Source organism: Lissotriton vulgaris, chromosome 6, assembly GCF_964263255.1.
Source record: "Lissotriton vulgaris chromosome 6, aLisVul1.2, whole genome shotgun sequence".
Classification (NCBI taxonomy): Eukaryota; Metazoa; Chordata; class Amphibia; order Caudata; family Salamandridae; genus Lissotriton; species Lissotriton vulgaris.
In genome coordinates, this window is record NC_141694.1 from 1752628762 (window position 1) to 1752646426 (window position 17665).

The window sequence follows — 17665 nt, forward strand, 5'->3', positions numbered from 1 at the left end:
GTACTTCAACCACCTTCAAAGGAAAAGAATCCTGAATCAATTGGATCTTGGTGGTAAAAAAATCAGCAAGGGCAGAAACCCACGGCTCAGAAGGAGTAGCCTGGGTTGAACCCAGTCTGTGCTCTCCTTTTAAAGTCAGCCTGCCACCTGTTGAATAGCTCCCTATAACTTAATCTCTGCAGTAAATGAACAGAAAAGACCTTCCTAGCAGCTGAGTTTTCTCATTTGAATAGGAGGAGACCACTCACCAACTCCAGTTCTGACATGATGAATGTCTCGATCTGTAACTCATAGCCCTCTGAAAGTTCATGAGCAGCATGGTTTGTAGCATCATTCTTGTTCCCTTACTGTCAGTCATGGTAGTTTAGAGAAGAAGCAGCCTTGAATTATCTCTGTGAAATAGTGTGGATGAATCCTCAGTAGACTTGTTTACGCATTGCTTGGCTTGTGGTTGGATAGCTCTCTCTTCTCATAATTGGGGTAAACATGGGGCTAAAACTGCAAGTTCTGTGCAGCCTGCAGAGCCCTACAACTATCATTTGAGCCTGGGAGGGTGAGAAAAGTCTATGAACCACTTCTCCAGTAAGGTGAAGCTACTGACATTTTTGTTTATTAAGTGGGTCATGTCACCTACTTAGTGTTTTTCTGCATCATACACTGTTTGTAAAATCACATTAATATTGCACACATACATACACATTCACAATGGATACATCGTGTGACCTTGCCATAAATAAATACAATCCCTGTACATGAATGCAGTGGTACTTTTTTTATCACAAGAGCCTGCCGATGCTCCATCTCTAGGTGGGGAAAAGGTCATAACCCTTTTATTTGCAGACAACACCCAGGTGGTGTCTAAACCCCCAGCGGGGTTACAGCTACTATTAAACAGATTCAAACTTTTTTGTGACACTAGGGGGTTAGTAATAAATGTCTCAAAAACCAAATGTATGTAGTGGATGACCCATGAATGAAAGTAGCATAACACCTGACCTCTCCCTATGCGAGGCCAGACAGTGGACTGAATAGGAAGAGGAGAGGGCCAGCAAATAAATGGAGCAAGGCAAGGGATTGTGCACATTGTGTATTACTAGCGGTGTGCTAAAACATGCAGCAAAAAGGGATACAGCATAAAGTCAGGCAGAACCTGACTTCTCACACAGAAAGAGAGTGACATTTTCCTTCGACCATCCCAGTGAGAGAGAGAGAATGCTCATGGAAGTTTGAGACTCAAAGCAGGCTTAGGGACAATTACAAAGTTAAGAGTAGTGGCATGGAACCAAGACACGTCTCAGTCGGGTGTGAGACCACTGGAGATGCTGCTGCAGTCTAGACTCTGTAATCTTAAATTTAAATAAACTATTATCAGAGACTTGCTCCATATTCTGTGCATGTATGATTTGGCAGCAGTGCTGTCTTTACTTGTACCGCTATTGCTCCTGTCACCCATGACTTCTTGCTATGTGTATTCAAACTGGGGTGGTGTAGGGCCCGATTAGCAGAACTAACTTAAGACAAAATCCTAAACTTACTACTTTTGGTATTCACAGAAGGTATTTAGTAGTAGTAGTAAGACTTAAGACAGACTTAAGACAAACTTAAGACAGACTTAAGACAGACTTAAGACTGTATTAAGTCTGTCTTAAGTCTGTCTTAACTCTGTCTTAAGTCTGTCTTAAGTCAAACTTAAGACAAAATCCTAACTTTACTACTACTAAATGCCTTCTGTGAATACCAAAAGTAGTAAGCTTTACACAAATCCTTCCACCGAAAAGGCCCCGCAATTCTACACCCTTTGGTCACGCCCTATGTCCCATCCCGATCCCTTCGCTCTTGCACCCTTCAGCTGGCAACCACCATCAAAGTTCACAAAGCCCGCTGGGGTGGCCGCTCCTTCTCCCACACTGCGGCCAGGCTTTGGAATTCCCTCCCTCTCCCTCTTCGAGAGAACAGCAACCGTATGTCCTTTAGAAAAGCTTTGAAAACTCACTTGTTTGCCAAAGCCTGCTGAACTACCCTGAGCTCGCCTTAAGCAATCAGTCACTAGCGCTGCGAGGCCTCCGGGTAGTTTATGCGCTATACAAGTGTAATTTTTCATTTCATTTCATTTCTTAGGATTTTGTCTTAAGTTAGTTCTGTGAATCGGGCCCGTAGTGAGCAACAGATCGATGGATTTAACCCAGATCGCTTGACTGGGGGTGGATGTTTGATTCATTCAGCATTCTGTCCATCATTTGTTTGCACAGCACTTTTCGCCCTAAGTGGGTTGGGTATGCCTAGGCGTGGATCCCTTGCTCGCTGTGCCACTGGATTCAAGCTAGCTTGGCTGATATGGGGTGTTACCCCAAAACCAGTCCCAGAATGCGTGTTTCGGGTCCAGGAAGGACCCTGCTTGGCCATTTGGGCTGGACTGCTCCCATCAGGAGCAGGGTCAAGACTGCTCTGCCTATGGCTGGGTCCAAACTGGAGTGGCATGGTGAGACTGGGGGAGAACGTTTGATTTATTCAGCATTTCATCAATCATTTGTTGTCGCAGCATTCTTGCTATAGAGGGCTTACAAATCGAAGACACATTTGAATGGACGCAACAGGTCCATTCCATGACAACAGTGGACATGGCCATGCCGAGCAGCACACAAGTGAGGCAATACTTTAGCCAATGGGAACACAACATCCAACATAGCTGCCAAGTTTTAATTTTGCTTATGTATGACATCAGCAAATTTACAGTGTTCTTGTTTGTTACATTTTAAGGCATTATTTGTGACACTTTTAGTGACAATTTGTTGTGCAAAAAACCAAACCAGTTTCTTTTATTTAAAGGGATAAATGCCAAAAATTCACCTTTTTGTCCATTATATCATCTAGGTCTGACCTTAAGAGTCGATGGATGTTGACTGTCCTATTTCCCTGAATGCAAAGTGACCATGACTAAAAAGCCAGGTCTGGTCGAAGGTGTCAGTTACTTAAGACATGACACATTGGCAGAAATGTCATGGACTTACCACCTTCCCATAATGATTGACTGGAGTTAGCATTGCAATGGAGTATGAACATGGATTCAATATGTTTTCCTTTCCCATCCTTGGAGAGAAAAATATCAAATATTGCAAATACTTTTAACTGACCTTTGTAAGAGTTTGAAGATATCAGTGACGACTAATGTAGCAAACCAGCAGCCACTACCCTGTGGCAGAATGATGTAAACTACTGGGCAACACTTTCATGCAATAAGGAGAGAATCACAGGAGACGACTACTTACAATGTTATTGTGTGACACTTTCATGGATGTGTATTTGTGTTGGAGCAAAGGACTGTATAATGATATTGGTTTAGGTTGGATCGTCAGGTGACGTTTGCACTTTCAAGCCAGATCTAAAAGTCCATGAAGGTTAATGACTGCAGTCCTCCTATCTGTACTGCTGTCAGAGAAAAACTCCATTGGCTCCATTGGCTACCGGTACTGGAGAGAATATCATTTAAAGCCTTATGTATCACTCATAAGTCCTTCTGGGGGAAAGGACCAGCAATTATTCAAACTATTGGCTCACCATACTGACCTAGTAGAATCCTCCGCTCTACCAACCTCCTTCTCACATCAGTTCCAAAATGTATAAAGCAAGAAGTGGTGGGCGTTCCTTCTTTTACAATGCTGCCCAGCTTTGGAACACCCTCGCTTTCCATTTATGTCGGGAGTCTAATCTCCTGACCTTCCGGAAACTCCTTGAAACTTTGCTGTTCCAAATATCTGTATAAGCATTTGTGTCTACTCGCACTCGGATGCCTTCGGGTAGCTACGCGCTTTATAAGTGTTTTTCCATTCCATTCCATCTTGGCCCTTAGATAGTTTTACATTGTTTTGTGTGTCCACCTGAAAGTTCAAGCTCAGGCTGCTGGATAAATAAAATGGTTACAACCTTGTGGAGGGCAGGCACTTTTTTGTGGAAGCACACTTCTGCCCAATCAAAACACATACTCCTGCCTCCTAAAATGTGGGCGGCGTCGAAGCCCGTCTTTAATGATGCACACACAATTGTCTGACGACAGCGGCGCTGTCAAACAGACCATTAAAACCATCAGTTTATGTGCTCCAGTGACTGAGTGACAATCTCATATCCTAGTGGTGATGCTGGGAATTGGTCCAAAATGCTTTAGTCTAACCTCTGATGCATGGTACTTGGCAGGGCTGCAACACTGAGGGAGACTGCACTTGCCTGCCTTGCTTTGCTATTGTGTAACCTACATGAAAGATCAACACAATGATTTGCTAGCTCATCCAAAGAATATCGTTGTTATTTCTGGTACCTGCTACAGGATAAGCTGTTTTTTGTTGTTGTTTTTTTGCTGCAAATAATGATGAGTGATGTTTAAAGTAAAATAACATATCTTATGTACACCACTTGCTTAAAAGCATCAGCAAAAGTAGACGTGTGCTTCCCAGCCACGTATATGCCAAGGTAACAGTGGCCTTGCGCTGAGAAAACACTGCTTTTCATGCTGCCAACCTAAAATAAATGCAGCTGATGAAACTAACTACATTTCAGTCTCAAGGTCACTAACTTACATCATTAGCGAAAATTGGGGACTTTTTGGTACACTGACCCTGAAGCAGGATACTTCACTTGCAAGTGTCCCAGTTGAAAGCTTTTTCAGTTTCAAAATACATTAGTATAAAATGAGCCATTGGAAGGGACAGGCTAGTGTTTAAGCTTACATCGCTCACTAATTGAAAGAGTGGTGCCCCTTTGAAAGTGAAAGCAACATCAAGTGGTCCTATCTGCTTGTGTCGACTCATTGCCCTTTCAGACTATATTTTCTTGTTTGCAGCATACACTGTAGAAATGCACACGAGGCCTCTTTCCAACATACATGTGTTATGGATTACTGTGAGTCTTTTTTGGTTGTAGAATTTGTGCCAATGCAAGAGTGAGTCAATGCATTTAGGAATGTTTGGATGAGTAACTGCTATGGTGCAAGGGCTTGCAGGTATGCTAAGAGTAAGTGCGAAAGGGCTTTAGGAAAATGGGGTATGTATGGGGGTTTCTGGGCTCCCACAGAGCAGTTCCCATTGTAACTGTCACGAGGAGCTATTTTGCACTGCTATTCTCCACTGCTCTTGCGGTTATCAATTTTGCTTCGTCCTGTTGCCTTAATTAACCATGAGATTATTATAGACTGTCTGAAATTTGAAATACACCCAATAAACCATGGCTAACTTATATGCAGGACATTAGTGTTGATCCAGGAAGACCAGATTTTCACCGCAGTCTATTGTGGAAGTGGATAAAAAGTGTGTGTGGGATATTTCTTACGGCACAGACCACACCCGTTTCAGACTGGCATTGTACAAAACATGCTGACGTTTTCTAAGGGCTGACCTTTACCTGAATCTCATGACCTTTATCATTGTTATCATAGTTCTATGCAAATATTAATTCCTTTTTTATTTTTCTGAGGTTATTTTAAAAATTTGTGTAACCTGTTTCTTGTACTTTACTGAGATCTGCTGGTTTTAGAACTTTAGACCTGCTTTAATTTATTTGCAAATGCTTCCGTATGCCCTAATCAGTTATAATTAGTTATATTTTTGGCCCAGTTTTTACCTGTGCTATTAAGATCAGAGTTGACTTTGTTTACTGAATAAATGATGGCCTTAGTGATGATTTTATTGTGTTTAAATCTGATTTTTTTTTAAATGTTTGATTGGTTTTATGGATTACTTTGTTTTAACTGAAATAAATTGCGCTGACTGGCTGATTGCATGAGTGAATGAATGAGTGATTGATTGGAAGAGCCACAAACAAAATAGCAAATTAGTGCACTTTTATAAAAAAAAAAAACTGGACCTATTGGTTTTACCAAAGCTTGTGGATATGATTCTAAAACATGATAGAGATCAATATCTTGAGACATCGGTCTTCATGTCACTGTACTGCCCTTGAAAATAGAATGAATGTTTGCTTTGGGAAGAATAAATTACGCAATGTGTGTTGCATACTCTTGACTTACCCAGTGATTGATCTCCAGGCCGCATATAGAACTCTTAACCCCTTGTATGTGGTCTGCGATCAGGCATGGGAGTCTCACCTGTGTCGTTAAGTCTTGGTCAGAATGGCTCAGGCAAGTTGCAAGAAATGATTTCACATTTTCAATAATGCAGAATTGTATTTTTTCCTCCCCTTTTGGAGGCTTGAGTCAAATCAGGGTGCAATATTACATTCTCATCGTTGCTTCAACTGCATTACAAGCAACTACCAGAAGGGGGTAGGCTTTGGTAAGCTTTAATTTACCGGCATGTGTTTTGACTAATCCTTCCATTTAAAAGTCAAATATATATACATTGAATCGGCAACACAGCTGGTGTTTCATTTTTATTTTTATCAACTGGAGATAGAGCTTGTCCTAAGGGTGTGGGCGTTTTGCACAGCTAGTCTACTCAGGATGCGTTAGGGGTTTCGTTAAAAAATCTCAGGCAGTTTGTGTTTACCTGTTAAAATGTTCTATCTGCTTTCTCCTCAGATGATAGTTTGACTTCACCAGGCACTCATCCCAGCACCTCGCCACAGTGAACCCCTCAAGCTTTTGATTGAAGTGAGTTAAGTCCCCTTCATTGTACAGATTCAGCCTGCGGACCTTCACAAAAACGAAAAAAGATGGTTTGTTAATCAGTACAATCCCATTGAGTGAACTTTGTCTGTATTTTCTAACATTAACTATTTGCTTTTGTGAGACAGAGTCCATCTAACACCACAGCTTTTAACAATGCGAGCCAAGGGACATTCAGTGAAAAGACCAAGGAGCTGATTATGAGTCTGGTGGTCTTAGGACCGCCACACTTGGGGTGTCGCAGCCGAGGCGGTCTACAGGTTTGCCGATTACGACGTTCCCTGGCGGTGGCGCAGCCGCACCACAATGCAATATGCTGAGTGGGGACTGGCGCGGTCCCGCTCATCATATGACGCGTTTCTGCATTGCAATCTATTTCATGGCAGAGCCTGCCCCGAAAAGGCTGGCGGTGCAGGAACAAAGAGGGCCCTACAGAGCCCCCATGTCCATCCCACCATGGGGATACATTCAAGGGGCACATGTCTGTATTCGCACAAAGGTCCAGCACGGCTTGTGGATCTTGCAAACTCAATCACATCCCATCCTTGGGCCTCATTTATGAGGCTGTGCGTCACTTTTACGCCGCCGGTGCGTCACTTTTTGTGACGCACCAGTGGCATAAAAAATGCGCCTTGTTGTGCCATATTTACAAAGTCACTTTGTAAACCCCTGCGCCACATTATACCTGCACCAGGTATAATGTATGCAAGGGGGGCGTATTGACGCAAGGAAGGGTCGTAGAAGTGACGCAGTGAAATCTATGAGATTTCACTGCGTCACTTTTAGGACGCCGTTGCGTCAAAATCTTGCGCCTGCCTCACAGCAGGCGTAAGACTGACGCAGGCCCTTTCACATGGGGCTTGCCCCATGTGAAAGGACGCATTGCTGGAGTTGCGTCACTTTTGTGACACACTACAGCAATGCGTCACTTTTGCGCTCACAGATACGTCAGAAATACTGACGTATCTGTAACTCCTTGCGACATGATGAGTCATACATTAAATATGACGCATCAGGAATGTCGCAAGGAGTGCGCACTGAGAAGTGATGCATCGCTGCTTTCACGCAGCGATGCGTCATTTCTCATAAATGAGGCCCCTTGTATGTAGCTAAATGGCCATATCTCTATAATAATATTAACCTGGTAGTTTCGTAAAGTGCTCTGCAAGGCTTGTCTGTTCTACACATAAGCACGAAGAAATACATTTTCAATGTCTGGTAATATCTCTCTAATACATGATCCTAAATCATGTCCTTATGTGCATGGATATAAATGCAAGTACAAAGCATAGGAATATTAGCAGGTTTATTATATCAGATTTGTAGCGTGTTACCTATGTATATGTTTTGTGACAATATTTGCAATTTGAAAATGCAACTCCACTCAAACTACACCATCATGACTATGCCATGCCCCATTCCTATTGTAAGAGTACCTGTTCAGCGGGAAGTCCAGTCTTCATGGCGACGTCATTCATCCAGCTCTCTGCGATCATCATTCCCTGGGGACCTCCAAAGCCGCGGAATGCAGTGTTGGAGGGCAAATTAGTCCTACAAACATAGCCCACTCCTCGGATGTTGGAAATTTTGTAGGTATTGTCCATTTGAAACAGACTTCTCTCCATAATCTAATCAAACCAAGTAAAATGACAAAACACTAATATAAATGAGGTAGCCTCGATTTTTATGGAACAAAAACTGAAGAACTGGTAAGGGGTATGACAACCATATCAAATACTGATGCTGCTGTGTGACGATTCAAAATATGCGTATTACGCTCCACAAATTGTATCGATAATTTGAGGGATTGTGGTAAAGTTCTGCTTTTAATTAGTTTTTATTTATTTCTAGCTTACCCGTTGCGCGTTTCTGCGATCTCAGAAGAAAGGAAATTTAAGGAAACTTGTTATGATAACATTTAATTTACATTGTGCCATTTTTATTTAAACTTATTCATTTTAATATGGAAAACATTTTAAAGTGTTGTTTTAAATCTGTTTATTTATTCGAGTGCTTGTGGATACACTGTATTTTTTGTTTTTCTGTCTGGTGCATACACAAATAAATCAGAAGGTTTTCAGACGCGTGAGCTGGCCATATACAGTTCTCCATGTGAGGAGCACGGATTCTCCAAATCTAGTCCACACACTTGCAGTGATTGTCCTTGTGCTTTTTTGATGGTCATTGCAAAAGCGAGTCCCACCGGAAGCTGTAAACGTTCAGTATTGGAAAGATTATGAGGGCCCTGTGGGGCCGGGGGGCCGATATTTAACAAATGTTTCTTCTTTTTTTTTTTTTTGCCAGAAACCTCAAGTTGCACTCAACAACTATTAATCATTTTTTTATTGTTTGTTTTGTTGCCAGAAACCTTCGCAGGAGTGTACTTAACAACTTCCCAAAGTTTCATGCCGATCAGATGAATGGTGTAGTAATGCATAAAGGACAAACCGACATACTTTCGCTTTTATATATATAGATTTAATTTGCGTATTTTTTATTTTCCTCCCCGTTCACCTTCTTGTTTGCAGGGATCTTTTCGAGTTTAGTATTCTAACAGATTAGTGATATTATTCATGCTTTTAAAGTTTATTTTTTACATTATTTAATAATTGATGAGCTCCTGCTACAACACTGCATACTAGTTCAGTCATGGTAAATAAAATATTTACTTAACTCACACAAAAGTAATTTAATTGACATATTCTTGTACGTTCGAGTGACTAATTTCTCTTCCCAGGAGTAATGACAATTGGATGTGCAGAGGCAGACAATGGGTGTATGATGGGGGAAATCTCCCAATGATAATCTTGTTTAGGCTAGTCAGCATTGTACGGAATAAGGGAAGGTGTCCTTTATGTGGCATTGAGGGGTAGTTGCTCCAAAGCATATATATTATGAGACACATATTTGTTGTTAGTTTCTTAGTACCCAGGACTACTGCTACATATTTAACTAAACATCTGCTCATTGTAATAACATAAAAATATGAGCCTCAGGTGTTACCTATTTTCAGCTGTAAAAATCTATTGTCTGTTGAATCTTCAGTACAATTCTTTCACGCCCTACAATTGCATTGCTATTTGTATCATTTACAACTCAAAATGCATGCTATGCCTTTTTGTTTTATGGGATCCCGGCCTCTTTTTCTCATCTTGTTTTGCAAAATGAATGATTAATATCAGTTTTGCATCAAAGCTTTTGAATTCCCATCAAAGGTTTTGGCAATATTAATCTCCTCAATAATTGAAGTATTGTATGCTTTGTACAACATGCATGTACCTAGGATTCAGACCAGCCTTTGGGCTTTAAGGAAGGAGTTTAGAATCAACATCAAGAGTGCAGCAGTGATCAGCTTCAGGGACACCAGTTGTCAAGATTGCTGGCTATAGTTATGTTGGATTAGTTACCTTATAAACCATACCTTCCAAAAACAATAGTGGTGAGATATAGTTCCAAAGTGTGTTGCATCATCAGTGAAGACACTGTATGCCCTAAACCTTTGTGCTATACTTCTGGAAGGAGAACTTGAGGTGTCTGTATGAACTGGAAACTTGTCAATATCACTGTATGTGCACCCTTGCCTTCTGGTGAACGTCCTATTTTAGATCACTCACCTCAGCCTACAAGCTTCAACTTCTTGACCTGTTAGTGCTCTTGGAGATGAGACACAAAAAGATTCCAGAAGACCAGGCTGAGGAGGTGGATTGGAAGGCTGATAGAAGTGCACTTCAAATGGCACCACCCCTTCCGGTTCAAGCACAGCCTTTAGGATGAGTGTTACATCCTCAGGGAATAGCATTGAATGCTTGGGTGCCAGGGTGCCGTATCCCTTTTCTATATAATGTCCCTATTCACTCCCTGATTTTGCTATAATATCTCTAATTACACCATATGTGCGCCAATGATATTCAGATGAATCTGAGACTGGGAAACACACCAGGACATTGGAGCAATGATGTTTAACATGTATATTCACCGAAAAACCCAAATAGTAATAAGACGTTATAGTTAGGTATGGCAATAACATCTTACATTACGTTAAAAAAACTAGAATTATACTGGAAAAACACAAAGGTTAATGTGATGTTATAGTTAGGTGTTAAAATAAGATACAAAATTACTTTACAAAACAAAAAACAGCAATGAAATGTACTTGATTTAGTTTACTGAGCTAACTATAACTTTCAGGCTCGCAATGAACTGCTTAAGGCTTCATGTATTACATCACACATGACATGTTAAATTACATTACTGGTGACCTCACTTAGAACATCTCAAATTATACTACATCCACAGTCATCTCTGTGAAGTGGTAAAAACAATGTGATGTGTAATCTCATCTGTACAACATTTGTAATCACATATGTTTCATAAGGGATGAGGTCATTAGCATTGCATTTGGTGTCCTCACAAAGTTTTGAAATTACTTTAATTAGGGGGAACATAGGGTTGCAACTTATTTTGCAGGTAGCCTGGACCACTTCCATTTGCCACTCTTTTTACCAGACTGACAAGCTTTAAAAGGGCACCCTTGGTGTAGGACATGCCCTGTATTTAGAGTTTCCAAACTCTAAATGAAGCTCTAAGTTTTGAGGTTGTTTTATCATTGGATAAATGAAGCAAGAAGAGATACTCAGCAGAATAGACAATCATTTTACTATAAAATGTTATATGTAGGGTCTTTTGGCTGGCTTTGCAGCATCTTCAAGAATGATTGTTTTAGGAAGACATTCTGTTCATTAATCTAGCAGGTTAAGTACCATTGATTTAGCCAGATTATTCCACCTGGTAGTCTGGTTGTTGTAACTATGGCCAATTATATTGTTGTCTTGTGGGATTTCAGGGTTCTGGTCCTCAACAGCTGCAGGTGGCTTTTCAAGCTGCAACGTGCTTTTTTCAATACGTTAAAGGGCAGTCAAGCACTTCCAGGTGTCTTAATTTAGCTTTTAAGTTATTTATGTGTTTTGTTGAGTATTTTCATAATGTTATGTTAATATGCTTAATAGACAATTCTTGTGTCTTCCATCTGATAGGTGGCAGGGCTCAATCAATGTGTGAACATGACAAAGGAAATGGAAGAGCTGGCAGACAGGCTTATTTCAGAGGGCAAGAGGCACAACATGAAAACCATTTTGTGCCATCATAAAGCATTTGATTCCCAAAATCACAGTCTTTGCAACCACAAAAACACAGGTTGTAATATACAAAAGGCACATGATTCTTTAAAGTGCTCTTTATGATACATTATGAATTGCAAAAGATAGGGGTGTGAAATGATAATTCCCCTCTCTTTGTGGCGCTCTATACAATTTATATTTTTGTAGTGGCAAACTATTGTTCTATTAACAACTCCTGAAAGAGGATTGTTAGACTTGGCTTTTTCAGCAGTTTTACCCCCACACTTTTTGCTTTTTGGCCTCCTGTTTTTTACTCTGTTTTTGTTGGTTTTAGAACTCTCTGCACTTTGCCACTGCTATTCAGTACTAACCTGCATATGCTTTCCTGGTAAATTATGTAAATGGATTGCTGTTTCCAGGATTTGCTTATTTGATATACATTTAAGTCCCTAGTACAGTGCACTGTGTGTGCCCAGGGCCTGTAAATCCAATGCTGCTAGTTGGCCTGCAGCACTGGTTGTGCCACCCACACAACTAGCCCTTCATAGGGCTCTCAGACCTGCCACAGCAGTGTCTTTGCGCGGTTGTAACTGCCATGCCGACCTGGCAAGTGCACCCATTTGCAAGGCCCTAACCTTCCCCTTTCTTACATGTAAGACACCTCTAAGGTTACCCCTATGGGCAAGGTGCAGAGTATGTGAAACATAGGACATGTACTGATGTGCATGACATGTCCGATAGTGAAATACAGTATGATTTGTTTTTCACTATTGAAAGGCTATCAGTCCCATAGGATATAATGGGAGTTTACTTATAACATCTTATGAGTATATCTTCCCATTGGGACAAGATAGAGAAATTGAGTTGTGGATTCCTGAACTCAGTAAAGATGATTTTTGTGTTCTGTGTTTGAAAATACCACTTTTAGAAAGCAGGTACTTTCTTGCTTAGCCAGTCTGTGTGACTCTGCTGGGTTGTGGATTGACTGTCTAGCTTTGGAGTGATAGGGCCTGGGGATGTGCATTCTCTTTCCGACAGCCACTTGGGGGGAGTCAGGTGTATCCTTCCTTTTCTGGATGAGTCAGGGCTGGACTGAATAGACCTGGGATACATTCAGAGTAGTGGGAGGAGTTTCATTAGCATCTGAATAGGCCTGGTCTGCATTTAGAGTTGTGGGAGGAGATTTATCTTGCGCCTGAATAGGCCTTGTCTCCCTTGCACAATGCTTTCTCCACCTCCTGCCGGGAAGCTGGACCAGAGAGGACAGAACTGGTTTAGGATTGAGCACAGACACCCTCTGCCCAAAAGAACAAAGATAAACTGAGTATAAATATTGGCGCCCATACCCCAGAGATTTAGATTACTGCTGAACTAAGGAACCTCAAATATAACAACAAGGGATGGAGAGGAAATAGATTTGTTCTCCCTTTACAGATATAAATTAAACACAGAGAATCCACTGTAAGATTACATAGGTGTGGTCCCTACACAGGTGGGAAGCACATAGTGTTCTTTTAATAGCCCTCACACACCAAAAGGACCCTTGGTGTCATGCTTCATCATTGGGGTCTTCGCACCCCTCTACGGGATGCGGCGTGCTGCTAACCTGCGACTACGGGGGGGACTTATTAATAGGCTATGTGTGGTGTGTATGGAGGATGGTATATAACAAAGTGAGTGGTGAGTCCATAGAAGTGATAAGGTGATGTTAAAAAGGTACCTGGCACGTGAGGTTAACAAAAAATTTTAATGAGCCTCCGTGCTGGTACTGTTAAAAAAGTGTTTGCGAGGTATTTTGTATTCTAATGTACAACACCTCGTGTGTGCGTTGTCAAAATGTTTCGAAGCTAGGCTTCTTCTTGTTATCCAAACTTGATTACTGCTATGCCCTGTTGTTGGGCATTGATAAAAACCCAGATGACCTAGAGGTCAATCAACCTCGGCAGGAATCAAAGCATTGCATTGGCTCCCTGTGCAGCAGCGCGTGGAATTCAAGGCCTTATGCATGGTTCATAAAGCACTTTAGGGGGTTGGGCCAGGGACATCCAAAAAATGTTTGTACCATATACCCCCGCTCGTGCCCTAAGGTCCAGTAATTTAGACCTCCTCCAGATTAATAGGACTAGGTGGGTAAAATGGGGCGGCAGAACTTTTTCAAACTGTGCGGCAAAGCTATGGAACAAAATGCCAATAGCCATGAGATTCCAACTAAATCGACAGTCCTTCAGGAAGGACTTGAAAACGTGGTTGTTCACTTCAATCTAGCTCCCTGGTAACACAGGCTGTACCATTTTAACATACACCAGCGCCAAGATGCCACGGCATTCGAGCACTGTACAAGCATATATCCTATCCTATCCTTATGTGCAAATGCTTCACACACTGCCTCTGAGATAAGCCTGACTGCTTGTGCCAAGCTATCAAGGGGGTGAGATGGGTTTATTTTCAGTAGTGTATCTCTCTTATCCTGGCCAGAAGGAAGGGTCCCAATTTGGACAAAGGTGCAAACCATTGCCAACCATAGACTCCCATTTCTAACAAGTATGGTAAAGCATTCACAAAGTGGAAGTTGCCCCATCTTGTGAGCGTGGCTGTTTGGGAGAGCCGACAGTGATCAAGGCGACTGCTCCAGGCCCCCTCTCGCTGTAATTCAACAAATGCAAAATGTAATTTTTGAGGGGATCCCAGTCCCTGAAAGCAATGATGATGCACCATGTTTAGAGCACCTCTGCAATCCTTATTCACCACACTCATCTCCTCCCATAGTAGTCAAGCCAGAACCAACACCCATTTCATCAAGGCACTCCAAAACAGTCCCAGGCACCCATTGCAAAATACACCGCCACCAGGGATATGATAATTGTATAAATTAAACAATTCAATAAAATACAATACAGCTATATGCTTTCATGAATTTGTAAATAGGAACGATGGTATACGCAAACAAACACAACATGTCGAAACACCACACTTAGTCTCTGCTACTTACTGCGTGAGATAAATCTTGTGTGTTGCCAGCATTACTGTAATGAGTGACATCTAAGGCAGTCACTTTTCCATTCTTCATGAAGCCAACCTATCAAGACAAAATTGAACAGTAATGATGTTACTAATTTTCTGAAAGAGAGTTGTAGCACAGGATCTGCAGAGAAGATAGGGAGGGGAGACACAGGAGCCCTCACATATTGTTGCTCACTTCGCTGCTAGCACTCGGGATGATTAATTGGGGTGCCTTCAGGAGTGGGAATTCAGAGGGGTTCTTTGAAAGGGGAATAAGATAATATACAGATATGAGAATACAATAATATCTAAGAAATATAATTAGTTATCCACAATATTTAAAAAAGATTGGTAAAAGCTTGTGACTTGATAAGCACATAAACATGTACCAATGGTCTTCAAATTGTCTTGTCCAAGGTCAAGGGATATACACAGAGCACTCAATGAATGAAATCTGCCTTTTTTTGCATGGTCACCCAGGATTTTGGCCTTTGATGGGCATTATTTTTGTCTGGCGTCAGAACTCTGTTCCCCCGTTAACCAAGAGTAAAGTGCCTCTGCTCTCCGTTTAAGCCTGGCTAAATTTGCTAATACATAATTGGCACAAGGAACTTACCTTATGTTCCCAGTGTGTGGTATAAAAAGAGTACCCAGGGCCTGCAAGGCAATAGCAACAGATGGACTGCTGCTCCTGCTGTGTCATCCCTTATAGTGGCAGTGCAACCATGACCCCAGGCCTATCCTGTGTAGCCTGACTGCTTCAGTATAAGACCTACAGTGCAACATATTAAAATAGCCCTTTTGACAGGTGATACCTCCCTTTTAAATATTGATAAGTTACTCTATGTAAGCCTTGCAGCCCGCAAGGCAGGATGGATAATATTTAAAATTGTGGCATGTAGAAAATGAATATTACCATGTTCCTACAGTGACAAGGCACACACAGCTATTTTTACTGTGGCAGATACAAATGATGTATCTCAGGCATGGGACCAGCTAGAAAAATAATAAAATACTATCTCTAATAGCTATTAAAAATGCAACTCATGGGTGGAATATGATATTTATTAAATATTAAGGACAAGTAACTTTTAGAAACTTACCTTTTGCCTGTCTGAAGTTCCTTGAGTCTAATTTGTGTTAGATCTCCAGCACTATCCCAGCCAGGATTACCCATTTTGAGGTGTGAAAAACGCCCCCTGAGCAAACAGAATGGCTTGGGTGTGAAGCAGGAAAACCAGTTGGGGTGGGCTCAGGAACTTAGTTGACTTCAAAGAGGACTAAGGAAAATGTTAGGTGACACGTGGAAAGGCCAAGCTTTTATCCGCCTAGTCAGACTGGCACCAATCCCATTGGTGGCCAGCTGTCCCCAGAACTGAATTAGAGTGACCAAAGAGGAGGAGACTACTGTTTCTGGTTTGGAGTGACCACAGAGAAAATGACTACTCATTATCCAGGCCATAACTATGTTTGGGAACACAAACTCTGTACAAATCGAAAAGGATTTCCAGATCTTTGAATTTGACAGTAAAGAGCAAGATGGGATTGTTTGCTTTTGGGCAAACAGAAACTGCTGCAAAAGCCCAAGGCATTCCCTCTACAGACTGATAATTTGTTTTCCCGTTATGAGCTTCTCCACAGCAGCAAATCCAATTCAGCTGAACCTTTGTGAGAACGTTTCTGAGCTCGTGGAAGTCATTTTGAATGCAGCCTTCAACAGATGGATAATTCAGAGCTCTAAAAAGGAGACTAAGGCCCTGATTTGTATCAGTATTTTATTAGTAAATCACTCCATCCACGTGGTGGAGGGACCAATGACCTAACTTATAAATGACTACCACACAGGTGGTCATTTATAAAGGTATTGCCAGCAACCACCCTCCCAGCAGTTCCTGCCAATGCATTTTACTCTGAAACTGGATTTTCTTTTTGTAAAGAAAAAAAAGGATCCCCCAGCCTGGTAGTCTTCTCCCATTGCAGGCAGAGCATTTTTACTATTTTACTGACTCTCATTGCCAGGTTTTACCTAGCAGTGAAAAACAGTAAAAGATAGCTACATGTCTACCCATCTAAATTGGGCAAATGAACATGCAGTTATTTCTCCAACAGCCCTTACTCTGCAAGGCCATCGGAGAAGTTTGGCCACAAAAGAGAATGCGTAATCTTCCCCCATAGCCAACCTGATGGTTCGTGTTTGACCTGGCATCTGTGGTGTGGTTTTCCCCTACCTTTTTGCCTTAAGACCTCCTGTTTTTGCTGACATTTTTGCTGGACTAAGGAATCTTCACAATTCAACACTGCTAACCAGTGCTAAAGTGCTTGTGACCTCTGCTCAAAACATGAACACATTGGCTTATACCCAATTGGCATATTTAATGTACCTATGACTTTTCCCTTGTAATGTTTACTACATATACACAAGGCCTGCTAATTAAATGCTACCAGTGGGCCTGCAGCACTGATTGTACCACACACTTAAGTAGCACTTTAAACATGTCATAGGCCTGCCATTGTAGAGCTTATGTGTGCAGTGTTAAATTACCTTTTCAATGTGACAAGATAAACCTCTGCCAGGCCAAAACCTTCCTTTTTAATACATATATGTCACCTCTTGGGTAAGCCCTGAACAGCCCAGAGGACAGGGTGCAGTGTATTTAAAAAGTGGGACATGTACTTTTAAGTTTTACATATTCTGGTAGTGAAAAACTCTTAAATTCGTTTTTGAAAACTGCAAGGTCTATCTCTCCCATAGGATAACATTTGAGTTGCCTTATTACCTTATATACGTGTAATTTCCTAATGGGAAGAAATAACTGATCCATCTTTGGTGTCTCTGGAATCCTAACTTTTGGTGAAGTCAGATTTTAAATTACAATTCTGAAAATGGCACTTATAGAAAGTTTTTCAAAGAGTCTGCAGCACACCCGGTTTCTTCTCA

The 17665-nt window shown here is 41.4% G+C and overlaps 1 protein-coding gene across 2 annotated transcripts in view; it reads right to left on the reverse strand.

Moving 5' to 3' along the window:
* LOC147709418 (xanthine dehydrogenase/oxidase-like) overlaps positions 1–17665 on the reverse strand; it is a 379031-nt gene that overhangs the window by 67103 nt on the left and 294263 nt on the right. For both annotated transcript variants that reach the window (XM_086927988.1, XM_086927987.1), the window contains exons 24-26: positions 14717–14803; positions 8047–8238; positions 6492–6637 (exon numbers count right to left, since the gene is read on the reverse strand). In XM_086927988.1, coding sequence (XP_086784114.1) covers positions 6492–6637; positions 8047–8238; positions 14717–14803 — 425 coding nt within the window. The remainder of the gene's footprint in view (positions 1–6491; positions 6638–8046; positions 8239–14716; positions 14804–17665) is intronic.